Below are 21,853 nucleotides of genomic sequence, written 5' to 3'. Positions count from 1 at the left end.
ATTGATTCTGGTTTAGTTTTAACCAGAACTTGAAGTGTTTTGTGAACCTGGTTAGAGCTCACTTAGTGAGCTACTGCACCAGACCTTTTGCAGGAGACCTGGAGAAATTTATAAAGCATATATGTAATGTAAGGCACTGTAGGTGGAGAGTGCTGCCATCATGCCATCATGCACACGGGTGCTTGATGCCAACATGTTTCACAAAATGGCACTAGCATGGCTGTTCACCTGCCCCTCTTGAGCAACTCAATGTGAGTCTTACACGTTCTCCATAACCAGCTTAGCTGAATTATGTGGGCTTTTCTTCATGGTAAACATGCTTGGGATTGTAGCTATATTTATGGTCCCTGGAAAAGTGCCACAAACACCATAGTGTACAGATTGCCATAGGAAATATATGTTGTGGGTTTTTAGAAGACTTCATTCTAACAAATATTCTCTTTTCAAAGATTTTAGTGATTTGGATTTAAATGATGGTCAGGCACCCCCAGATCCACCAAAAGGTAAGTTTCTAGTGCAAACTGTTATAAATATACTTAGATATGTCACATTTGTGTTTTTTTATAATACTGAGGGATTATGATGGGGGTTCTCTGGTCTAATAATAATAATAATAATAATAATAATAATAATAATAATGTTTCCCTAAATCAGTTGAGATTTAATTTAGCTGGATTGACTTGCATTAACTAAGCAAACCTTTTTAAAATATTAATTTAAACATTTTTAACAGTTTTCTACTAGCCAAAATATGTTGAAATGTTTTATTTGGGGGTGTGGTGTGTGGGACAAACTAAAAAGATGGATTGTGCTGTGATCTTAGCTTTGGTGCTTACAGAAATTCAACCTTTTACTTGGAAATCATCTTGATTAGAATACCTGTAGGTATTTTGAGATGGGCTTGCGAACTTGCATCTCTCCAGGTGATATAGGACTACAATCCCATCATTCCTGATCTTGGGCTGATGGGACCTGGAGTCCTACAATGGCTAGAAGGCCACGTGTTCCCCATCTCTTACAGATGTTTCCCTTCGATGCTGAAGGGGTGGGGGTTAGGGGCAATGACACTGAAAACATTGTGCATAAATACATGTTTCCCAGGGACAGGCATCTGAAAGTAAGTTAATTACAACTTTTTTAAAACAAGATTTTACTAACATTTCTATTCAATGTGCTATTAATTTATGAAACAAGAAATGTCTAAAAATGGGTTGAGAGTTGAGAAAGCTTGTAAAAGTATAGCCATGGCAAATGCTCAACTATACATCCTTGGTTTATTGAGCAGCTGTGGTTGACTGGGTGGGGATAGGAGCATAAGCAGTGAAAATCTTGCTCCAGAGCAATCAGAACTACCACAAAGCTGTGGGGGCAGCAAAGAGATCCTACTCCAATATCTGCATCACATCCTTGAGAAGCCAACCAGCAGAGTTGTTCTGTATGGTCTGGAGGTTGATCACTCCTGACAAGGGGGTGCGGTGGATCTCTGGAGCACATGGTGCCTTTTCTGTAACCAATTGGCTAAACACTCTGAGGATAAAATTGGCCAGCTCTCCTGTTGTGGCATTGCCAGCCCAAGTGTCCAATGCCACATTGTTGGATCCAGTGTTGTGGGATAGATTCCAGTTAATTTGGTCTGATGATGTAGACAGAATACTGCCAGTGCTGGTTAGATCCTGTCAGTTAGTTGGAGTGGAGCGACTGAATTGGTCCCGGATGTGATCAATGCCTCATTGTTGTAATCACATGCCTCCCACTACTCTTAAAGACACAGTGATGCATATTTTCTTAAATAGCCTCCTCTGAATCCAGCAGAATATAGTGACTATAGGCAAATCACCAACATCCCTTTCTTTGCAACTATGGCTGAGAAGGTGGTAGTGGAGCCACTGCAGGCATTCCTGGATGAGGCTGATTACCTGGATCTGCTGTGATCTGAGTTTCAGACCTGGTTTCAGAATTGAATCAGCCTTGTTTGCCCTGATCAAGAAAGAGACAGTGGGTGTGTGACTCTGTTACTTCTGCTTCATCTCTTAGCAGCTTTTGATACCATCAACTATATGAAGTGGCTTCAGGTTTTCATACATTACTTTCTCTTAGCCCCCACTGCCAATATTAGTATAGCAACACAGCTGATATAGCTCGTGCTTTCTTTACCATGAAAAGCCCACTTTGTAATATAAATACACTAATAATGAATTATTATTAATAGTTTTTGCATGAAATTAAACCTGAGTTGAAAGAGTGAATGCTCATATTTGCAAATTCCTTTTGCTTTGGAGTAGACAAACTACGGTCCAGTCACAGCAACACTAAACTCTTGAATTTCTTAATTTTTTCTCAAGGCCACGATCATTTTCTATTAGGGACGATGGGGAAAAAACAGCTTCAGAATGAACCAGGAAGTCTTTCTCTGTTGTCCTAATGTAGAGGGGGAACCAGGGAACACCCAAAAATTGCTTCAGTGGAGAAAGGACTTCCTGCTTCATTCTGAAGCTATTACTGGGTCTTCTCAGGGCATGTATAACTCTAAATTTCCTTATAGCACTTGACAATCTTGGTTATTGGCTAAAACACTGAATATGGAAGCAGGCTCATATCTTGCAAACCAATTGCTTAGTATACTGCCTGCACATTTTGCTTTATTAACTTTTGTTCCGCAAGGACTAAAGGCTTGCTTTTTAAATAAATGAAACTCAAGAATCTGTTCCCCTGCTGGCCCTGGACCCAGTATCTGTTGAATTAGTTCCCAGTCCTGAAATGTCAGCTTTGGGAATCTACTTTTCTATACCCCATTGTACATAATAGCAGTTTCAGCATTCCTGACCAGACAGAAGCTCTTAACATAACACAGTTAATAACACTGACTTTTTATTTATGTGTAATAGTTTTAGTTTTCTGTTCTAACCATTCAAGGAACTAATGGCACAAGTGAGTGTCTGTAGTGGTGGCACTTGTACTGCTCAGATTTGTCTACATGCTCCTTGAAACTCCCTGTGAAGGTCCTTCATAGATAGGACACACTTAAATGATCATGCATGATAAATGCATGAATCACCTTGATTGAGCATGATAAATGGCTGGATAATCTTTGAGTTTTTATCTGGGGCTGGTTTTGCAAGGCTCATGCAGAAGACTCTGATAGTTTGAACATTATTCTACATTTTAAGTAAAGAAGTACAAACACATAGTTGGAATTGGTTATGTCTGCATGTATTCTGTGCACGGCTAATTGATGCTAACTTTGTGCACAGCTAACTTACTCATAATTTCTCAGTTACTTTTCTAAGAATAATTTATGTTGATTTTGCTTCTCACGCTGTTATGCACAATTTTTCTTTCTTAATGTAGGCCGTGCTTCTAATCCTTCTGCAGGTATGTGAGCTGTGCAATGTTTGCTTTTCCATGTAGCAAGATATTTGCAACTGTTGTATGTTATAGCACACATGTCCTTGTTACATTGTTGTTGTTGTTTTACTTGTAACTTGCAAGTCTCTTGCAAGTCTTGGTGATACTGCTCATCATATGCTTTCCATGGGGTTGTGAGCTACTTGAAGGCACGCAAGGTTCTAAAAAGAAAACAAGAAAACAATCCAGTTTAATTGTACAGGCAGTCCTGAATACCTTTTATCAAAACAAATTTATTTTAAGGATAGCCTAACTCAAAACAAGGCAAGAGAGCAATTGCTTGTAGTTCTGGACCTCAGTCTGATAGAAATATGATTACAGTCATACCTTGGATCTCAAATGCCTTGGCTCCTGAACAAAGCAGCTCCTGAACAATCTAAATTTGGAAGTGAGTGTTCTGGTTTTCGAACTATTTTTGGAAGCTGAATGTCCGACGCTCCTGCAGCCAATCTGAATCCGCACCTTGGTTTTCGAACGGTTCCGGAACACATTCTGTTCGAGAACCAAGGTACAACCATAATAAGAAAAACAGAAGACATATCTATGGACATTGATGAGCCAGTCATGGGTAAAACAAACACAAACGAAAGGATTGGCAAGACTGCAGGTAGAGTGAGGAGACGATCTATCATGTCTGGTCAGATACCAAGGGATGGACTAGGTGAGGTTAATCTGCAAATGTAGAACAATAAGCAAGGGACCAAGATGAATTGCAGACTGTGCTACCTTTTCACAGTATCTTCAGTACATCAGCAGTAGAAACAGTTGGTGTAGACCTGTGTAATAAGACTGCGGCTCTAGTCTGACTATCTATTCTCTCTGCTGCCATCTCACTTTTATATAGAAGTAGTGCAACACTAACAACACTTTTACATTTCTTTCCCTCCGACTCACATATTGGGAAGGGCAGTTATGTGATTGCATTCAGCGTTCTCAGAGGGCTGTTGTGTATCATTTCCCTCTGACTTAACTGCTCCTATCCAGAGTATTTCATAGTACAGCACTGCTATCTGGAAACTGAAAGGGTTACAGCTAATTGTTGGAAGGGAATATTCTAAATATCTCCTCCAAGGAACTCTGGAAGGCTTATAAAAGGGGGGGGGGGTCGCCCTGCCTTCTGGGAGTCTTAGGCCATGCCCAGCACAAAGATAAACAGCAAAATAAATCTGGAAATAAAATGCATGCCAAACTAAAATATTTAGAAAATAACCATCATTGAAACACCAACCCAGAAATTTCTGCTAGTGGCAATGAAACAACAACAATTTGGAAAGTTCCGTGTGATCTATAAAGTCTTCAGTTGCTGTCTCTCAACAATGAAGGGGACAGAGGTAACCTGAAGCAGAGATCATTCCAAAGTCAAAGCCCTTTAGGGATAAGTGATAGAGTACCTTTGGGTAAGCATTTCTGACAAGGAGACCAGCCAACTTTGAAAAAGTGTACCACACTATTTATATCTTTCAGTGATTAATAATATGCACCTTGCCTTTGATTGCTATTCATAGAAGAAGAAGGAACAATATGTGAAGAGGCTTCAGGTTTAGATGTAAATATTTATCTTGGTAATAGCACTGGCCCTTCACATACTGCTTATTTGTTAATACAAGAATCCTTCTGACCATCTTTTACTCTGCTAGTATTTGAATTGGAAGGTAGAACACTTTTTACTGCAGTTGCCTCATAGGGGGAATAAAGAGCTACTGTTTGCAAAGCATATTCTAACAAAGTTGTTTTCATAGGTGGCTCAGACTCTGGTGGCAAAGCGGAAGGTAAGCTTGTGAAGTTTTTTAATGGCACTTATAACTTTGGATTCTTAAGTCATCCCTAAAAGTTAACCTTTCGTGCTGCAGCGGTCTATATGTTTTATCCTTGCTGTGTGTGTTCTAGTTCATCAGGTCAGTTGTGGGACAGAACTATTATGAATGACATCTTACTGTGATATTAAATCATATCCAAGGGGGAGCACAATGTCTGACAAAAGCAAAGTCCAAAATGGCGGTGTTCACACATCACAGTCATCCAGGGTTGTTGGCTTCTCACATGTAATGTACCTAATTATTATTTTTTTAATTACAGTTGGGAAGGGGGCACAAAACCATTTTGGTGTCCACATATGATATGTGGGTTAGCCACTCCTAGTGTTTAGGATTACAGTACAAATGGCAAAGTCTCAATGATGGGTCAAAACAGATCTAATAGCTGTTGGGCAGACTGGAAGTAAAATTTAATCAGGCAAACACGAAATGCCTGTGGGTGGCTTCTTTTACTCAGAGTAGGCTCATTGAAACTAATGGACTTTATTTAGTCCAATTCATTAATTTCAGTGGGCCAACTCTGAGTAATAGTTGACTACTACTCAAGTTTGCTAGATAGTATTCATTTTTGTGAAACAATAATACTTTTTCTTTTACACAGAAAAACTTTCTGTAACTGTTATCAGAGGCATCAATTCATTTAGTTGCAAACTGTAGGCTATATTCTGATAATATAATATTAATCTATTCTTTAAGATAGGGATGGACAAGATGTGGTTCTCCAGCCTACAGCTTGCACTACAACTCCCATGATGGCCATGCTGCCTGGTTCTGATGGGTTTGGGAGTTCAACAATAACTGCAGGGCCACAGGCATCCTACTTTTGTTTTATGAGAAGGCAATCACATTGTAAAAGACACACATATACACAAAATAACATGGTCTTAAATTTCTTTCTGTTTATATATAAAAATGCAAAGCTGTGGTCATGCTGCAGTTTATGGTGGCCCTGTCAACTCCAGTGTGAAGAGCAGCCGGCAGGCAGGCAAGCAAACAAGCAGTGTGGGTGGCAGGCAGCCCAGTTATGATGTTTAAACATGGCTGCAGTGAGGTTTGACATTAGGGAACAGGTGCTTCACACAACGGTTTAGCAAGCCATTGTGTGAAGCCCCTCCTCACTTCTTTAAAAAAGGCTTGGGATTGGGGTGAGTTGGGAAGGGGGGCTTAGGCAACCTGTTGGGTAGGTAGGGTAAGGAGTTGGTGAAGAGTAAAGGGGTGGGGTTTGCTCAAGTGGGTGGGAAGAGTGGGTGGCAACAGGGTGGGTGAGGTTTGTAAGCAAAAGCCTTGGGTCTTTTAAAAATATAATTTGATTTGCATCCATCCTATCATTCCTTACAGTTGGCAGGAACCTGTTGTCACTATATGATTCAGCCCCCCCCCCCCCCTTTGAGCATTGTTTGAGCTTTTTGTAAGGAAACAGAAAATTGATGACCCTTCAAATTTCTGCTGAAGCTCTCGGATTTGTCATTACTTCTGGGAGGAAGTCTAGCCATCTGTTCCCCTTTCATTCCATCTGTTCTCCTTTCTATACACTTGCTTGAAACTTCTCATGAGCAAGCATCCCTTATCAGATCTGACAATCGCTCAGCCATTGCTTCCTCTGGAAGCAGATTGGACAGCAGTGAGTTGTAGCATAAGAACACAGCAATTGCTCTGCTAGATCAGGCCAGTGGCCCATCTAATTCATCATTGTGCTCTCACACTGACTAACCAGATACCTATGAGATGCCTCCAAGCACATCCCGAGAGCATTAGAGAACTCTCCCCGCCTGCACTTTTCAACATATGGTATTCAGAAGCATATTGCCTCCAACCATGGAGACAGAGTGGCTAGTAGCCAGTGACAAATATAACCTCCATGAATTTGTCTTTATCTTCTCTTCCTGCCATTCAAGTTGGAGGTCATCGCTGTCTGTCCTGAATCTTCCGACATCTTCTGTGTTGATTTCCATGAGTTCTAGTGGTGTGAGAGAGGGAGAAAAACCCACCTGTATTCATCTTCTCCATACATAATTCACACATGATTTTATGTGTGAGCCTATGAAGTAATGACTGGTTTGAATACTTGGGTGTTCTTCCTTTCCGCCATGCCTGAACTCACCATGGACTTGTTTAAGAATATGGATTTTTCAGCTAGAAGTCAATGATATTGATGTTGGAAACCTACATTTCACAATATCTAGCTTGGATTTTAAATGGAAGAATTAGCATTTCTTTTAATGCAACTTTTTTTAAAAAAAATATTTATTAAAATTGTATACAGTTCTTTATCCATAGAATTCAGGGCGGTTCATAGCATAATAACTAAGTGATTGGAACTAGAGATCTTCCTGCCTTAGGAAGTACTACTGGGTAGTAAATACACGATCAAGCAGTCACAAACATTATGAAATGTTACATTTATATCTAAATTTGCATTATTTGAAAGCTGTGAGTGGGTGTCTTTTAAAGAAAAAGGAGCAAATGCTATTGAATACAGTGATTTCTTCCAAGTGCATATTCTCTGGTGTCATTAAATTGCTCTTAAAAATGCTTTCTCTGTTATTTTTATTTATATGGCTTTTGAGAAGTGGATCTGATTAAGCCTGCTTTCTACCTTTTCACAGAAAATCCGGGAATGTTAGCTGGAATTATTAGCTCAGTACTTGTAGCAGTAGCTGGGGCTGTGTCAAGCTTTATAGCCTACCAGAAGAAAAAGCTCTGCTTCAAAGCAAGTGGTAAGTTTTTATATTGAGCTTCTTTTTGCTTTTCATATGTTGCCTTTAATGTTTCTGTTAGCCTAACCAGTGACATGAAGAATCTTGTTTGTGTGTGCACGAGAGAGAGAGAGCTCCTCCATAATATGCATTATGACTGTATTAGAATTGTATTTTCCAGTGTAATTGGAGGCTTTAAGTTTGAAATGCGCCCACACTGGGCATTAGGTAATGTGTGTGAGCTGAATTATCTATGTGAAGTATAAATGTATCTAAATTATGTTTGTATCTACAGATGAAGAAAATGTTAATATGCAAAGTCAACAAGGAGCACATTCTGAACCACCTGGTAAGGAATCTTCTTTATGAAAACAGAACTGAGTATGATTCTTTGCATACTTGAGATGTTTCAGAGTGGCTTTATATATGGGATTCTGCATGGTCTCCCATCAAGACAACAACCAAGGCCAGACCTCCTACTTAACATGCCTTCAAGCAACTCTCAATTTTCACTTAACTTTGTCTTCCTTGCTAATCCTTTTATTAGCTTTATTTATTGGCCTTCTTTACATGACAGTTGTGAGATTCTGTAGATGTACCATATGGAGATACAGGCACTGACCATTTTGTGCACGTTCAATTTCTACGCCACTTTCAGATCTGGAAGTGGGCATGGCAGGGTTGGAATGGGGTGGGGCAGACTTGCACACACTCCACCTATGTGTGCAGTGACCCAGAATGCAGCCTCCGCACAAACAGAGAGTTGCCTACATATCTAAATGCCCTTAATTTGGAGGTTGGGCTTGGCTCATTCAGTGGGTGTGTTTTCTTCATTGTCGGCTCCAAAATTGTTCTTCTGCCACCTCCAACTCTGTTGCATTTGCGGAGCTAGTAGAATCTCATGTGTCATCTTGGAAAAGATAGTTAATGCTACAAATGTGTTGTATCCTCTGTTTGTTGTTGTTTAGAGCAAAATAAATTTATAGTTAAACAGAGAATAAAAGACACGGGGTTGTTTTCAGCTAAGTTCTAGACAAAGTAGACCCATTCAAATTTGTGATCCTAAGTCATGTGCATTCACTTCAGTGGGTCTACCCTGAGTAGGCCTAGCATTGAACACCACCCATGGTTTTGCAAGAGTTGCCGTATTAGGTTATTTGCCATGTAGCCTATCATTAAATATGCCCTTAATAATTGTACATCTTACTTGCTTGCCAGTACATAAAAAATAGAAGAGCTATTTATTAGTCCTCTTCAATGCTTTACCTTCAGATGGCAGGTTTTCTAGAGTTTCTTTTGAAGATAAATGTTGCCAAATAATTGCATTGAGCTGGAAACATTTATTAATGATCTGGTTGGTTGAGCATAATGTGCTACTGCTACTGACTATTGGTGATGCTCTGGAGTTTGAGAAGTCAATCTTTCCTAGCCATACCTGGAGACGCAGGGGGTTGGACCTGGGACTTCCTGCATAGCATATGCTCTGTGAGTTAGCTAAGACCTTTCCCAGCAGTAGCAGGGAATGACTTTTAATAACAGAAATGGACAGTTCAGGTTTTGCCCCACCTTGTCACTATTACCTTCTCTGCCATAGCCACCCAGTTGTGGAACTCTCACCCCTCTTGAGATTTGGCTGGCACTGACTTAATCTTTCAGTGCCAGCTGAAGTCTGCCCTCTTTGGACAGTCATTTCAGGTGTAATCTAGATCAGTACAATGACAGATGATCTATCTTGCTTATGCTGGGCTCTGCGTACAAGTGTGTGTTGGAATGTGTGCATGCAAGGGGACACAGACACACACACGTGTTTTGTCAGAGATGAGATGTTACTGCATCAGAAACCCTTCATTACCAAGGGATAAAATGGGGATGGGGAGCAGGTTTGTTTATAAGATGTCTATCTCATTCTCTGTGTGCACATGAAGTGACTTGTAGCATAAAAGCAATGACATTAATTATCAGCTAACAAAAATATCTCTGAAAATTACAGTGATGGAAAGAACCCACTAAATGCTATAAGCATCCAGCTAAATAAAAATGCATAAAATAGTGGAGAGTGCTACCCTTTAAATAAGTCTTTCATATCAAGATGTCTCCAGCCTGCTAAATTATGGAAACACCCATAAATTAGGGCTGCCATACGTTTGGGTTTCCCCTCACATTACCGTGATTTCAAAGGTGGAATTGACATCTGAGGGGACTTTGTCCTGGATCTTAGGCTTGTCTAAAAATAGCTCAACAACTTTTGGGGTGCCCTACATAAATATCTGGTATGCATGTGTGTTTTAGGTGATTCCCCCCCACACACATGGCTACTTTATTTTTTAATTGTATTTTGGTGCTTAATCAAAATTATGAATCCTAAGTAATCGTAAAGTAAAAGTGTAAGAAACAGTTGCAGCAAAAAAGGGAGGGGAATATGAATTATGATGAGGGATATGTGTTTAACCTGAAGATTACAAGGCTGAAGCTACAAATGGTGTGCAGCACAGTCCGATGCTTGTCTACTGAGAAGTAAGCGCCACTGTCTCCCATGGAGTTTACTCCCTAGAAAGTGTGTTTAGTATTGCAACTTCAATTGGCAAAAAAGGTATCAACAATAATCAGCTAGTAGTCATGGTAGTGGAATGTTGGATGTCTGACAGCTGCCCCTTATTGTTGGTCCATGGATTAGGCCAATAAAGCAAAGCTTAGCAGGACTTGGCTTTAGGGAAACTTTAATAGAATTTGGACAGAACTGAAACAAGCTGGAAGCAGGAAAGATTAACTTTGCTGGTGAATTGTTGCATGGAACAAAGAAGCTTCCTATAAAAGAGAGCACAAGACAGCAACTTTTTCTTTTGTTTGTGTTCATAATGATCAGATAATTTTTCTCCATCTCCAAAGTGCACGGCTGTTAACAACTGCTGAGAGGGCTTTCAGGGCTTTCGGGGTTTAGGATGACAGAGGACTAATGTATTGCCTATCTTCAAAAAGCCCTTCACCTTCTAGATTGCAGTGGTGACAAAATGCTTCACTACTAGGAAAGAAGTTCCCATAGGTCCTGTTTTGGGGCTTTTGAATAGGCATGCTTAGGCATGGGCTGTAAGAAGTTTTAGCAGCAGCCTTTGTACTTAAGCACACTTTTTATTGACTTCAGGAAGTAATCTTTGAATACTCTAATCTGTTTCTCTTTTTTCCTTTTTAGTTCAACGCACACTTTTGCAGAAACAGTAGCATCATTTAAGATTAAGTGAAGGCCAGAAAACTGGACAGAGAACCTGCGTATTTCCCTGAAAAAATACCACACATTTCAAGCAGCAAAAAAAACCAACAACGAAGTTGCAAAGTAGAGTGAAAATAGTCCTGTTGAAAATGTCTTTTGAAAGGGAGAATGGACGTTTTAACAAATCTAAGTACTTGTATCTGTGGTTTACCCTTTGAAGTTCAAAGTTGCATACTTGCTGATTCCTGGCTTTAAAACAAATTTGTATTTGTTGGAAACTGTTGCTTTTGTCCGAAGACTCATATTTTGCATTATGGCAAGAACCTTAACAGAGGAGATGATTTTAATGTATACTGGTTAAATGCCAATAGGTGGGCTGCACCTGCCACTCAGTTGTTGGGAATGGAATAAACGTTTGCCCTCTTCATGTTCATACCCTAAAATGCAGCACCTTACTTGTCCCCCATAAGAATATATCACAACCATCTGCCAAATGGATAGAAGTTAAGCATAGCCCTCAGGCCTATGCTACACATAGGGCTAAACTTCCTTGTCCCTAGAGACGCCAACTATTTAAAAACTGCATAACCTTATCCTGGCTTTTGCTTTTTTTGTCATCTTAGAATGTGAGCAATAGGTTTTTATATGTACATGTATTTGCCTTTGAATAAGTGATTAAGATCTAATGTCTCTTTTGGAGCATCTCTGATAATTGTACCTTTGCCTTTACAATGATTGCATAGGAGGTGGAGATGCTATTTGCATTGCCTTGCGACTTATTCTCACTCAGAGCAAGTCCTATCTAGTATACATGTTACACCTGGGGCCTTTTGAATGCAAAATAACAATACAGTGGTACCTCGGGTTATGAACTTAATTCGTTCTGGAGGTCCGTTCTTAACCTGAAACCGTTCTTAACCTGAGGCGGGCTTTCACTAATGGGTCCTGCTGCTGCCGTGCGATTCCGTTCTCATCCTGGGGCAAAGTTCGCAACCCGGAGCAACTACTTCCAGGTTAGCAGAGTTTGTAACCCGAAGTGTTTGTAACCCGAGGTACCACTGTATTATATTGAAATGAAGTGTGGAATTTTGGGGGTGGAAGGGGAGGGCACAGTAAAGCTGTGCAGCTGCAATAAGCATATCATGTATAACTCAACCAGCCACTGTCTCCGAGCTGGAGTTGTTTTCTACAAGAATACCAAAAATTAATTTAGCAAATGCAATTGCCATTTAAAACTCAGTGATAGCATGTGCCTCTGACTATGGGATGTACCTCTTTATTATTCACAAGTGCCCTGCTTCCTCTTGTTTCGTATTTACAAAAAAAGTTGACATTCTTGTGACCACTTAGCTATATTTTTCAGTAAATGGCTTCCAACAAGGCTTGTTTGACCAATTGCAGATGCCTTTAGCTGCATACCTTGAAGTGCCATTAATATAGTAGTAGGTAATTGATCAGAATAATATGAACTGAACACTCTGTATTCCACTTAAGGTGCAGAAAGGCTTGATAATGGTCACTGGGAGCATGAAAATGGATTGTTTTCATTGGATCTAAATAAATTCCTGTCTACATGATTTCAGTTTTAAGATTGTGGTAAATGTTTGGCACAAGCTGACAGCAAAAATTTAACCAGCTAAATCATGCAATGAGCATTATTTTTTGGAACTCAGATACTTTCTAACTAAGCATTGTGCCAATGTAAAATCAAAGTTATTGCATAGAATATGATTTCTGTATGCATGACTCTCATAATCAAAACAATATTGGATGCCATGTTCTTACTTAAACTAGAAACTAGATGGTAGCTAGCCACACGTGTGGAGCATGGGTGCTTAAATTTGTTTCCATTTTTAATGCACACAGAACTCAAGATCAGTTCTTCATCATATTATAAACTGAGCTAGGCACATGCTCCACAGCAAATGTGCATCAGTTAACCTAATAAGAATATTGCATTTTGAGGCAATATGTGCCACTGAATAAAACTTGCAAAGTGGCAATACTTTTTTTAAAAGGAAAATAATCATTTTGTAAACTACAAGCAATGCTAAGCTTAATATTGGAATGCTGCTGATTTCTAAAGATGTTTCTATGTCATTCCTAAACAGCAGAGTCTGAATTTTGTGCCCATTACCCCTACACCTTTGCATATTTTATCTAATGCTCCACAGAACTCAGGACAGCTTACTTCCCAATGACGTGTGTATAAAATTGGCTGCACTCCTATATGTATTTGGAAGTAAACTATATTGAGGTCAGTGGGGCTTGTTTCTGAATAAACAGACATACAATCAGGCCATTAATTTCTAATGGAAATCATTGTTTTATTTCATCCCATCTTATTTCATGTGTACTATGTGATAAAATGACTTAAAACAGTAGCTGTTTGAGTGTGCTAAACTTCAAGTAGAGTAAGGATGGTGGGCCTTTGCTTCTGCAGAGATTGCCGGACTACAACTGCCATCTTCGTTGACTATTGGCCATTCTGGCTGGCACTGATGGGAGTTGGAGTCCAGCAACATCTGGGGGACCACAGGTTGTGAATTAGTGTTGTGGCTCCTTAGATTGCAAGAACTTCTAGGAATTTGGTAATTAAGACATAATACTTGTGATCTTTTTTTAAAATAAAAATCAACAAAACCTAAAACTTTTTCGCTTGTCTGTATGTTTTTAAGGGGGTCTAGACAAAACGGCTGTATGATTTTAGCAGAGGCTTTGGGATTGAAAACCAAGAAAATATAAGCGGCTTGTCAACAATCATAGAATTGTAGACTTGGAAGGGACACCAAGGGTGGTCTCATCCAAACCCCTGCAATGCAGGAATCTCAGCTAAAGCATCCAAGGCAGATGGCCACCCAAACTCTGCTTAGAAACCTCCAAAGAAGGAGAGTTCACAACTTCCCAAGGGAGACCATTCCACTGTTGAACAGCTCTTATTCTCAGAAAGTTCTTCCTGGTATTTAGTATGAATCTCCTTTCTAGTAAATTGAAGCCATTGGTTTGAGTCCTACCCCTCCCCCCCAAGAGCAGGAGAAAACAAGCTTGCTTCATCTTCCATGTGACAACACTTTAGATATTTGAATATGGCTGTCATATCTCCCCTTAGTCTCCTCTTTTCTAGGTTAAGAATACCCAACTTCTTCAACCATTCCTCATAAGGCTTGGCTTCCAGACCCTTCCTTGGTCATCTTAGTTGGCCTCCTCTGCTGTCGGGGAACCAGCCCACCAGGTGCGGAGGAAAAATGACAAGGAGTCATGGGTGAAGGTTTAAGCAAGGAGTGAGCTCTCTCTCCCAGCAGCCTTGCATGTTTATTAGCCTTGCGCACATTACATCATGTTGCATATACACGTGTAGCACTCGGGTGGAAAACAGCTAGGGTTTGCATTTCTTAGAATAACTATTCTCTCTCTACCAGGATATACTCCAGACAGCATGACAGCCGCGTAAGCTTTGCGGTTAGGCAGCGACAGTGACCCAGGCATGTGGGGGGAACAAGTCAGCAGATGCTTCCTCTTGCACAATCTTGCACAAGGGTGCTATTTTTCTATTGCATCCCCACACTCTGCACACAATAACTGATGATGACCTGGTTTAGTTTTAAATTAGGTGAATATCTGGACTAGCTTTGGAAGGATGCCAGTAAGCTAGGAGTAAGCAAGAGGACCTTAATATAGCCTCCATCATAACTTTCAAAAGCCACGGTGAAGAGATGGGGCTCTATTACACCTTTTCATAGGTGTATAGTGAATATAGTTCTCCCCTTTAGCAACCTGGACTGATAACCTTATTTTATTGATACCCCCTACAATTCTTCCATGGGTGCTCAAGGCAAGGTTCACAAGTCTACAGCATCTAATCCAGAAACAGACTTAGCATAGCTACGGCAAGTCTGTGGCATCATGTGCCATCTGTTCACACCCTTGGACTTATGATTCACAGGTGGGCATGAGCATCTGAGGAAGTTAGTGCCATTTTGCCAGTCTTTGAGGGAGCATTAGGGAGGGGTTGTATCAGGAGAGCTCTGCCAAAGTTTCAGTTGTTGCTCTCACCGCAGTGACTTAGGAAGGTAATTAAAGAACCCATGGCCTGTTCCTTGACCTTTGAGCATGAATGAAGTAAGGAAGAAAGCCAGTGTTGCCTCCTCTATCTTTATTCACCTCAAAGCCTTGCCCTGATGTAAACAGCAACAAGTTGCCAGCCAGGAAAAATTGTCACTGAACATAAGCAGGGCTGTGTTTATGCTATGATCGAAAGTAATGGTTGTATGCCAACTTGATTCCAAATCTGCAATCTGTGTCAGTCATGGAAAGTAGGCACATACTCATTATTTACAAAATAAACACCAATCTTAGTTAAACTCTGGTCCCCTCTTAGGTTGTGAATTCAGATTTCAGATTTCAGATTTAGATTTATTACGGCCATTGGCCCATATCAAAAACAATACATCAGAATTTATCCATAAACAATACAATTTAAACAGTTCCAAGTTAAAACACCCTTATAAAACCAATTTTACTTTAGTTAAGTAAACACTATACACAATAAGCTCCCTCTATGTAAACCGCAATTCCGATCCCTCAGATTTTGGGGGGGTATACGTCTTAGTTCTGGCACTTATTGATGGTTCTTAAGTTTAGCTAAGCTGTCAGAAACATACAGTGATCCATTTCTCCTCTTTTGAAATAAAACATTAATCAGGTATCTAGCGATTGCAAGGGATCTACTTGTATCTTCGTCGTTTAATAAGTATATTATTTGGGCTTCCTGAGGACTGTCAGCAATTCTCGATAAATATGGGGCCAGAAACTTGGACCGTGAAGCCGAATGTAATGGACAACAGAAGATTATATGATATAACGATTCTATAGATCCGCTTTTACAGTCACAGAGGAGTGAGATCTGTCCGTTGGAGAGTCTGTTACCCAACACGTTTGATGGGAAAACATTGAATCTAGCCATTATAAAGGCATACCTGTGCGTCACCACAGATAAGGTAGTTAAGTAAGATGGAAGTTTCGTTGGTGGAGTTAAGCCAAGGTTTATCGGCGAACAGGTGCCTCCACCTGTCGCAATATTAAATTGTAAATCCATCTCCTCTAATTTGTGAGTTATAATTCTTTTGGCCGAAGTTAAATCCAATTTTAATAGTTCGGATGGAGATAGTCCTAGGGACACAAGTTTCCCATGTATTATTTTTGCCCAGGGGCTAGGGAAGTCATCTCTCCAGAGGCATTGTATCAGGTGGAGATTTGGAAGTTTATGCCATAAAGCCAACCAGTAACAGAGGATGCATTTCCATAATGTGGTTTCTAGAGATGTAACATTTAGTTCCAGTCGTATAGCAGTATTGCTTACACACCTGGGTAATTTTAACAACCTTCTTAAAAACTGGTTTTGGATTACCTCCAACTGGGTTAGATTAGCAAAGGACCCCCATAATGGGACTGCATATGCTATTGTTGCAATCACCTTTGCCTTGAAAACTTTTAACACTGATGGAATATGGAAAGCCCCATCTGAAAAGAAAAAAACGCAATAGCGCATAGGAAAGGGCTTTAGCTCTGTTTAATACATATGCAACATGGACCTTCCAGCCCATGTTGTGTTGGAGGAAGACTCCCAAGTACTGAAATTTAAAGACTTGGTCAATAGCTTTTCCGTCTATTCTCCAATTATAGGTTTTTCGACTCTTGGTGAAAATTAGAACTTTGGACTTAACATGGTTAATTGTAAGAAAATTTGATTTACAGTAAACATCGAAAATTTTTAATGCCCTCCTAAGGCCAACTCTTGAAAAGGATAGGATCACTGCGTCGTCTGCGTAGAGTAGAAGGGGGCAACGATATTGGGCAAGACGGGGGGCGTGGATCGTTTCTTGAGCCTCTATCAGAGGCGCCCTCATATCACTTATAAATAGATTGAAAAGGGTCGGAGCAAGGATACATCCTTGGTGAACACCTCTATTGATAGTTACTGAGTTTGAGAGGTCGCCTGCCGGAGAGATTCTCACCCTAGCGGCCGATCCGTCATGCAGTTTAGTTATTAGCCACAAAAGTCTTTTGTCTATTCCCCATCGGGCTAGTTTTCCCCAAAGCAATCCTCTGGGGATGCTGTCAAAAGCGGCCTTTAAATCAATAAAGGCCGCACAAAGTTGGCCTCTATTTGGGGAGGAGTATTTCCGGGCAAGGTGGTATAAAACTAAGATCTGATCAACCGCTGACTGATTCGGTCTAAAACCAGCCTGTTCAGGCCCAATCAGGTTGTTCTCTTCGGCCCACTTAGTAAGCTTAGTTAACAAGAACCGTGCATATATTTTCCCGATTAATGACAATAAACTGATATTCCTGTAATTTCCCGGGTCATCTGTCGAGCCTTTTTTATGAATTGGAACAATAATCGCATCCTTCCATATTCTTGGTACCTTCCCACTGTTGTTTACGGCATCAAAGGTAGCGGCCAAGATTTTCGCCCACCAGTCAGCATGAAGCTTTATAGCTTCTGCCGGGACTAGATCAGGACCGGGGGCTTTTCCGATTTTAAGATTAGAAATAAGTCCGTGGATTTCTTCCGGGTCAGTGGGTGGCCAAAGAGGGAGCTGCTCATAGACTCCATCGATTGTATTAATATTAAGGTCTGGTAAGGCAAAATAATTCCTTAGAAAGGATTCCCAAATTGGGGCAGGAATAACTGTTAAGGGGTATCTTTTAGATTTTCTGTTAACCAACAGCCAGAATTTTCGGGAATTACGGGTACTTGAGGCAGCTATAAGTGCTTGCCAGCGGTTCAATTGCCATTCCTGTTTGGCCTTTTTCTGCACATATTTGTAAGCTGATTTTGCCTGATAGTACTCCTTGGGAAGCATAATCGCCCCTGAGGATTTGTAATCATTATAAATAGCACAAAGATGTTGTTTGGCTTGTTTGCAATTACGGTTAAACCACGGTGCACCTGCCTTGGGGTGGGCCCAATTTGCCTGGTGGGTTGGGACAGAAAAGAATGACGTGAGGTCATTCAACAGATTGGCAAATAGATTAATAGTTTGGTCGTGATCATATGAAGTTATGCCAAGGGCTGAATAGGTTTGTATGATCTCCTGCTGAAAAAATTCAGAATATTTTTGAGCCTGCGTTACAGACCACTTTATACCCTTCACTCGTAATGCCGTATTAATACCCTCTACCTGGTTTTCTGCATTAGTATCTAATTGAGTTGGATGACCGTGCTCGTCCCCGTGCCAGTCTAGGTCAAACGTAGCAGCAAGTGGAAGGTGATCACTATAGTGAATATTGCCAATCTTAAAAGAGAGAGCTTTCGAAATCAGGTCACTCGAGGCTAAAAGGTAATCTAGCACACTGTTTGATTTTATGCCTAGGTGGGTATACTCCCCCGGTATATCAGGAGGGCAGCAGCCATTCAGGGGTTCTAAGTTTAAGCGAATAGCCATCTGGTAAAGAAGTACTCCAGCCTCGTTTACTTTGGAGTCTTTTGAGGCTCTCCCTAAGGCATGTCTCAAATCATAATTGTCAAGGCATGGAGCAGTCCACCATTTAGCTTTAGTTAAATCAGCCCAATTTGCTGCTATACGTGCGTTGAAGTCACCACCAATTAAGGATTGGCTATTGGCATATTTGACTCGGCATGATACTAAATGATCTTCTAATATTTCCCATCTATCATGCAGTTCAAGGGACGAACCCCCTGGCGGGAGGTAGACATTAGAGATTAGCAGTGATACTTTTCCCCCCGACATCAACCCGGATAAAGCATAAGGGGGAGCAGTCAAAACTAGTGAAAATTTGAAATGCAGCTTCAGTGAGATACCAATTACTAGACCACCTTTCGGCCGTCCTCCTTTCTGGGAGGGATAAGCTGGAAGGGATAATAGGTCGAATCCGTTTATGACAATTTCACCCTCCTCCCAAGTTTCTTGCAATAGAATGATATGAAACGAGTTGATATACGACTGGAATTCTGGGTCACATTTTTTCCTACGCCAGCCAGCTATGTTCCAACAGAGGATCGATATTGGTGGTTTTCTGGATTGTCCGGCTAACCGTCATTTAAATTCTTGTGGGGGGCTCTTATGCGACCAGGACGCTCCCTTAAAGAAGTCCGTTATTTTCCTTTGCTGAAAGTTGTCGTCCTGGTGTGGTGAGTCTTTTGCTCTGGTGCACACCAGTTGTGGGGAGTCTTTTGCTCTAATGCGAGCCGGTTGTGGCACGATCGACTCACGAGGGCCAGAATTTTTGGGAGGCAGAAGAGAGTTAGCATCCTGGTGGGTAGGGATAATATTTGGCGTTTTTAGCTGTCGGGCCCAACTAGGCTCTGAAGAGGCTCCTGCCAAGTCCGCTGGAGCCGTCCTCTTTGGGGATCTAACCGATACACTTGTGATCCTTTGATTTATATGTCCTGCTGGGTCTTCAATCCACTCTGTGGTGACTCTCGACACTGTAGTGTCTTCCTCACGTAATTGTTGGATTTTTGGTGGGCAAGAGTGCGCTGGAGAAGCCTGACTTGGAATGGCCACTGCCGTCTCAGGTCGTGGATGGTCTTCGATGTATGTTGATTCCAAGTCCGGCATGGAGGAATGAAGGGACAACGATTTATCCAGGGGGGTGTTATCCTGAGTTCCATTCTTTGATCGGTTAATCACAGAGGGGACAGATAAGTCTATTAGAAGCAGGGATGAGTTACCAACGTGAAGGGGAGGAGAAGAGTCTGCCTCCAGCAGTGAGACCTTCCCATCCAATGCAGAAGGCACCTTATATGCTGGGTATTGGGGAATTGCTGTTTCCACCTCCATGGGGTATGGCACCGCTAAATTAGAGTGGGTATTATTCGTAGAAACTCCATTGCAGGCAATACTTAGGAGCTGAAGTTTAAGTAAGTCTAGCCTATTTATAATTTCTTGTTGTTCCATCGCAGGTAACTCACCAAAGGAGGCGATAAGCTCTCTTTCCTCCTGGGGTGTCAGAGAGTTATTGGCACAATCGTAGTGTTTAGTTGTAGGAGTGGAGGCATTTTGGGACTGGCCCAGACATGGGGTGTACAGCTCAGCCCTCTTTTGTGGTTCAGGATGGGAGGGTTGTACCGTCTCCTTGATTAATCCCTCCGATAGGAGGGGTCTAATTATGGAATCCATGAAGACTCTCGTTGGAAAAATGCCAAGACTATTCAAAAACACTTTTTGCTTAATAATAAGAGAGGGGATTTTTGCAGAGTGGAAAGCCAGCATCATTCTCTGATATCTGTTCTGTTGGATTAAGGGAAGCACAGCACAAAGATCTATTTGTGATGTCTCAAGTTTTAGAAGCCATCTGAGGTGCTCTTTAGTCCCATGTAGCGTTGCCCAACTTGGGTCCCTTTCCCGGAAGGTTAGGGAAATCTTCCTTGGCTGTAGAGTCAGGGATTGGCGATTCAGTGAGAGGTTGAGATTATATTTGCAGTTCTTCATACGATCAGTGTTTGGTGGCGCTTTCTGCCGGCACAATGGAACATCTACTGCCCCATCTTGGGCTGTCTGAACCGGCTGGTCATCCAGTTTTTGCTGAAGGCTGTGCAGCTGAAAGGATAGGCCATCAATTCTCTTAAATATACAGTTTAGAGTTCTAATTATTAGATGGAGTTGCTCACAACCTGTGCAGTCCGCAGATTCGGCCACCAACACCTCCTTCGGATAGGGACCATCCCCATTTGTGTTACCATTGGCTTTTCCAATTTGTAGCGTCTCAGGGGCCTCATCTTTTGATGTTGTTTCAAGGGCCGTTAGAGGATCGAAACGATTTTGAATTGCTATTGAGTAGATACATTCCTCGGGGCCTCTCCCACCTTTAGGTAAACCCTTCCTTAATTGCTTAGGCCTCAGAGAGGATAATGCCTCGTCAGGGTCTCTTGGGCGTTTTCCATGGCCCATAAATCAATTTTGCAGGGGAACCGTCGTGAGCACTGTGCTGGGGAGCTCCTTAAATCCTTTAGTCTTCCTCACAGGAATACTACCACTTCCAGGAGAGTGGTGCTGTAAAATTACTCACAGTAAGGCAGCCAGTTCAAGCCTCTTCCTTCCCCTCTTCCTTGTTCCTAGGATTTTGAAACAGCCCGGTTCCAGCAGTCGGGCAAACTTCACTTCGCAATATGCAGTAAGCTAAAAGCTAAAAGGAAATAGCTGGTTGACAGGGCAGAGGATTTATGCCCAGGAAAACTTTTCACTTATCTCTCCCAGTTAGGGAGGCGGCGGCAGCCGTGGCGGCGAATCCGGGGGGGTCGGAACAACCCAGATAAAACAAAATAACACAAGTGGAGCGATATTAAAAGACAGCCAGCACAGCCAGCAGATCATTAAAACTCTCGGATAAAAAACAAAGGAGGATAAAACCGCTTAAAACCACATAAAACTTTGATGAGGGTAAACGAAATTACTTGGTAACTACCTTCGTCGCCATGTTGGAGGAGGAGGAGCCCTTAGGTTGTGAAGTATCAGTTTATTTTCCATTTGTAGATCAGAGAGGCACACACTTCAATACCTGCCTGTGACTGGCTGCTTTCTCATTCTGTTGCCCACTGCAAGTTGACCAATACAACACGAGTGTCCCAGGTAGAAGAGCCCCAGAAAGATAATAGTTTGGGAGACCAGGCCCAGGACTGAGGATCCTGGAACAGCCCTTTCCCCCCCTCTCCATCACTCCATGCACAAAAATGTGCCTGTGCCAAAAATGGGCGTTCTGGATTCTGC

At 41.4% G+C, this 21,853-nt stretch overlaps 1 protein-coding gene across 3 annotated transcripts in view; it reads left to right on the top strand.

Moving 5' to 3' along the window:
- The window catches only part of LOC308474871 (CD99 antigen-like), a 31,648-nt gene extending 17,878 nt beyond the window's left edge, over window positions 1–13,770 (top strand). For 2 of the 3 annotated variants that reach the window (XM_081001460.1, XM_081001462.1), the window contains 6 exons: window positions 450–503; window positions 3,349–3,372; window positions 5,145–5,174; window positions 7,826–7,936; window positions 8,211–8,264; window positions 11,103–13,770. In XM_081001460.1, the coding sequence (XP_080857586.1) occupies window positions 450–503; window positions 3,349–3,372; window positions 5,145–5,174; window positions 7,826–7,936; window positions 8,211–8,264; window positions 11,103–11,131 (302 nt within the window). In that variant the 3' untranslated portion in view covers window positions 11,132–13,770. The remainder of the gene's footprint in view (window positions 1–449; window positions 504–3,348; window positions 3,373–5,144; window positions 5,175–7,825; window positions 7,937–8,210; window positions 8,265–11,102) is intronic. The other variant, XM_081001461.1, reaches the window with a different exon arrangement.
- Window positions 13,771–21,853: the final 8,083 nt, after the last annotated feature.

Source organism: Podarcis pityusensis (genome assembly GCF_964106645.2).
Source record: "Podarcis pityusensis genome assembly, chromosome: 4".
NCBI classification, from domain to species: Eukaryota; Metazoa; Chordata; class Lepidosauria; order Squamata; family Lacertidae; genus Podarcis; species Podarcis pityusensis.
Note: the sequence above shows the minus strand (reverse complement) of the source record. Positions and strands in the feature narration are given on the sequence as shown.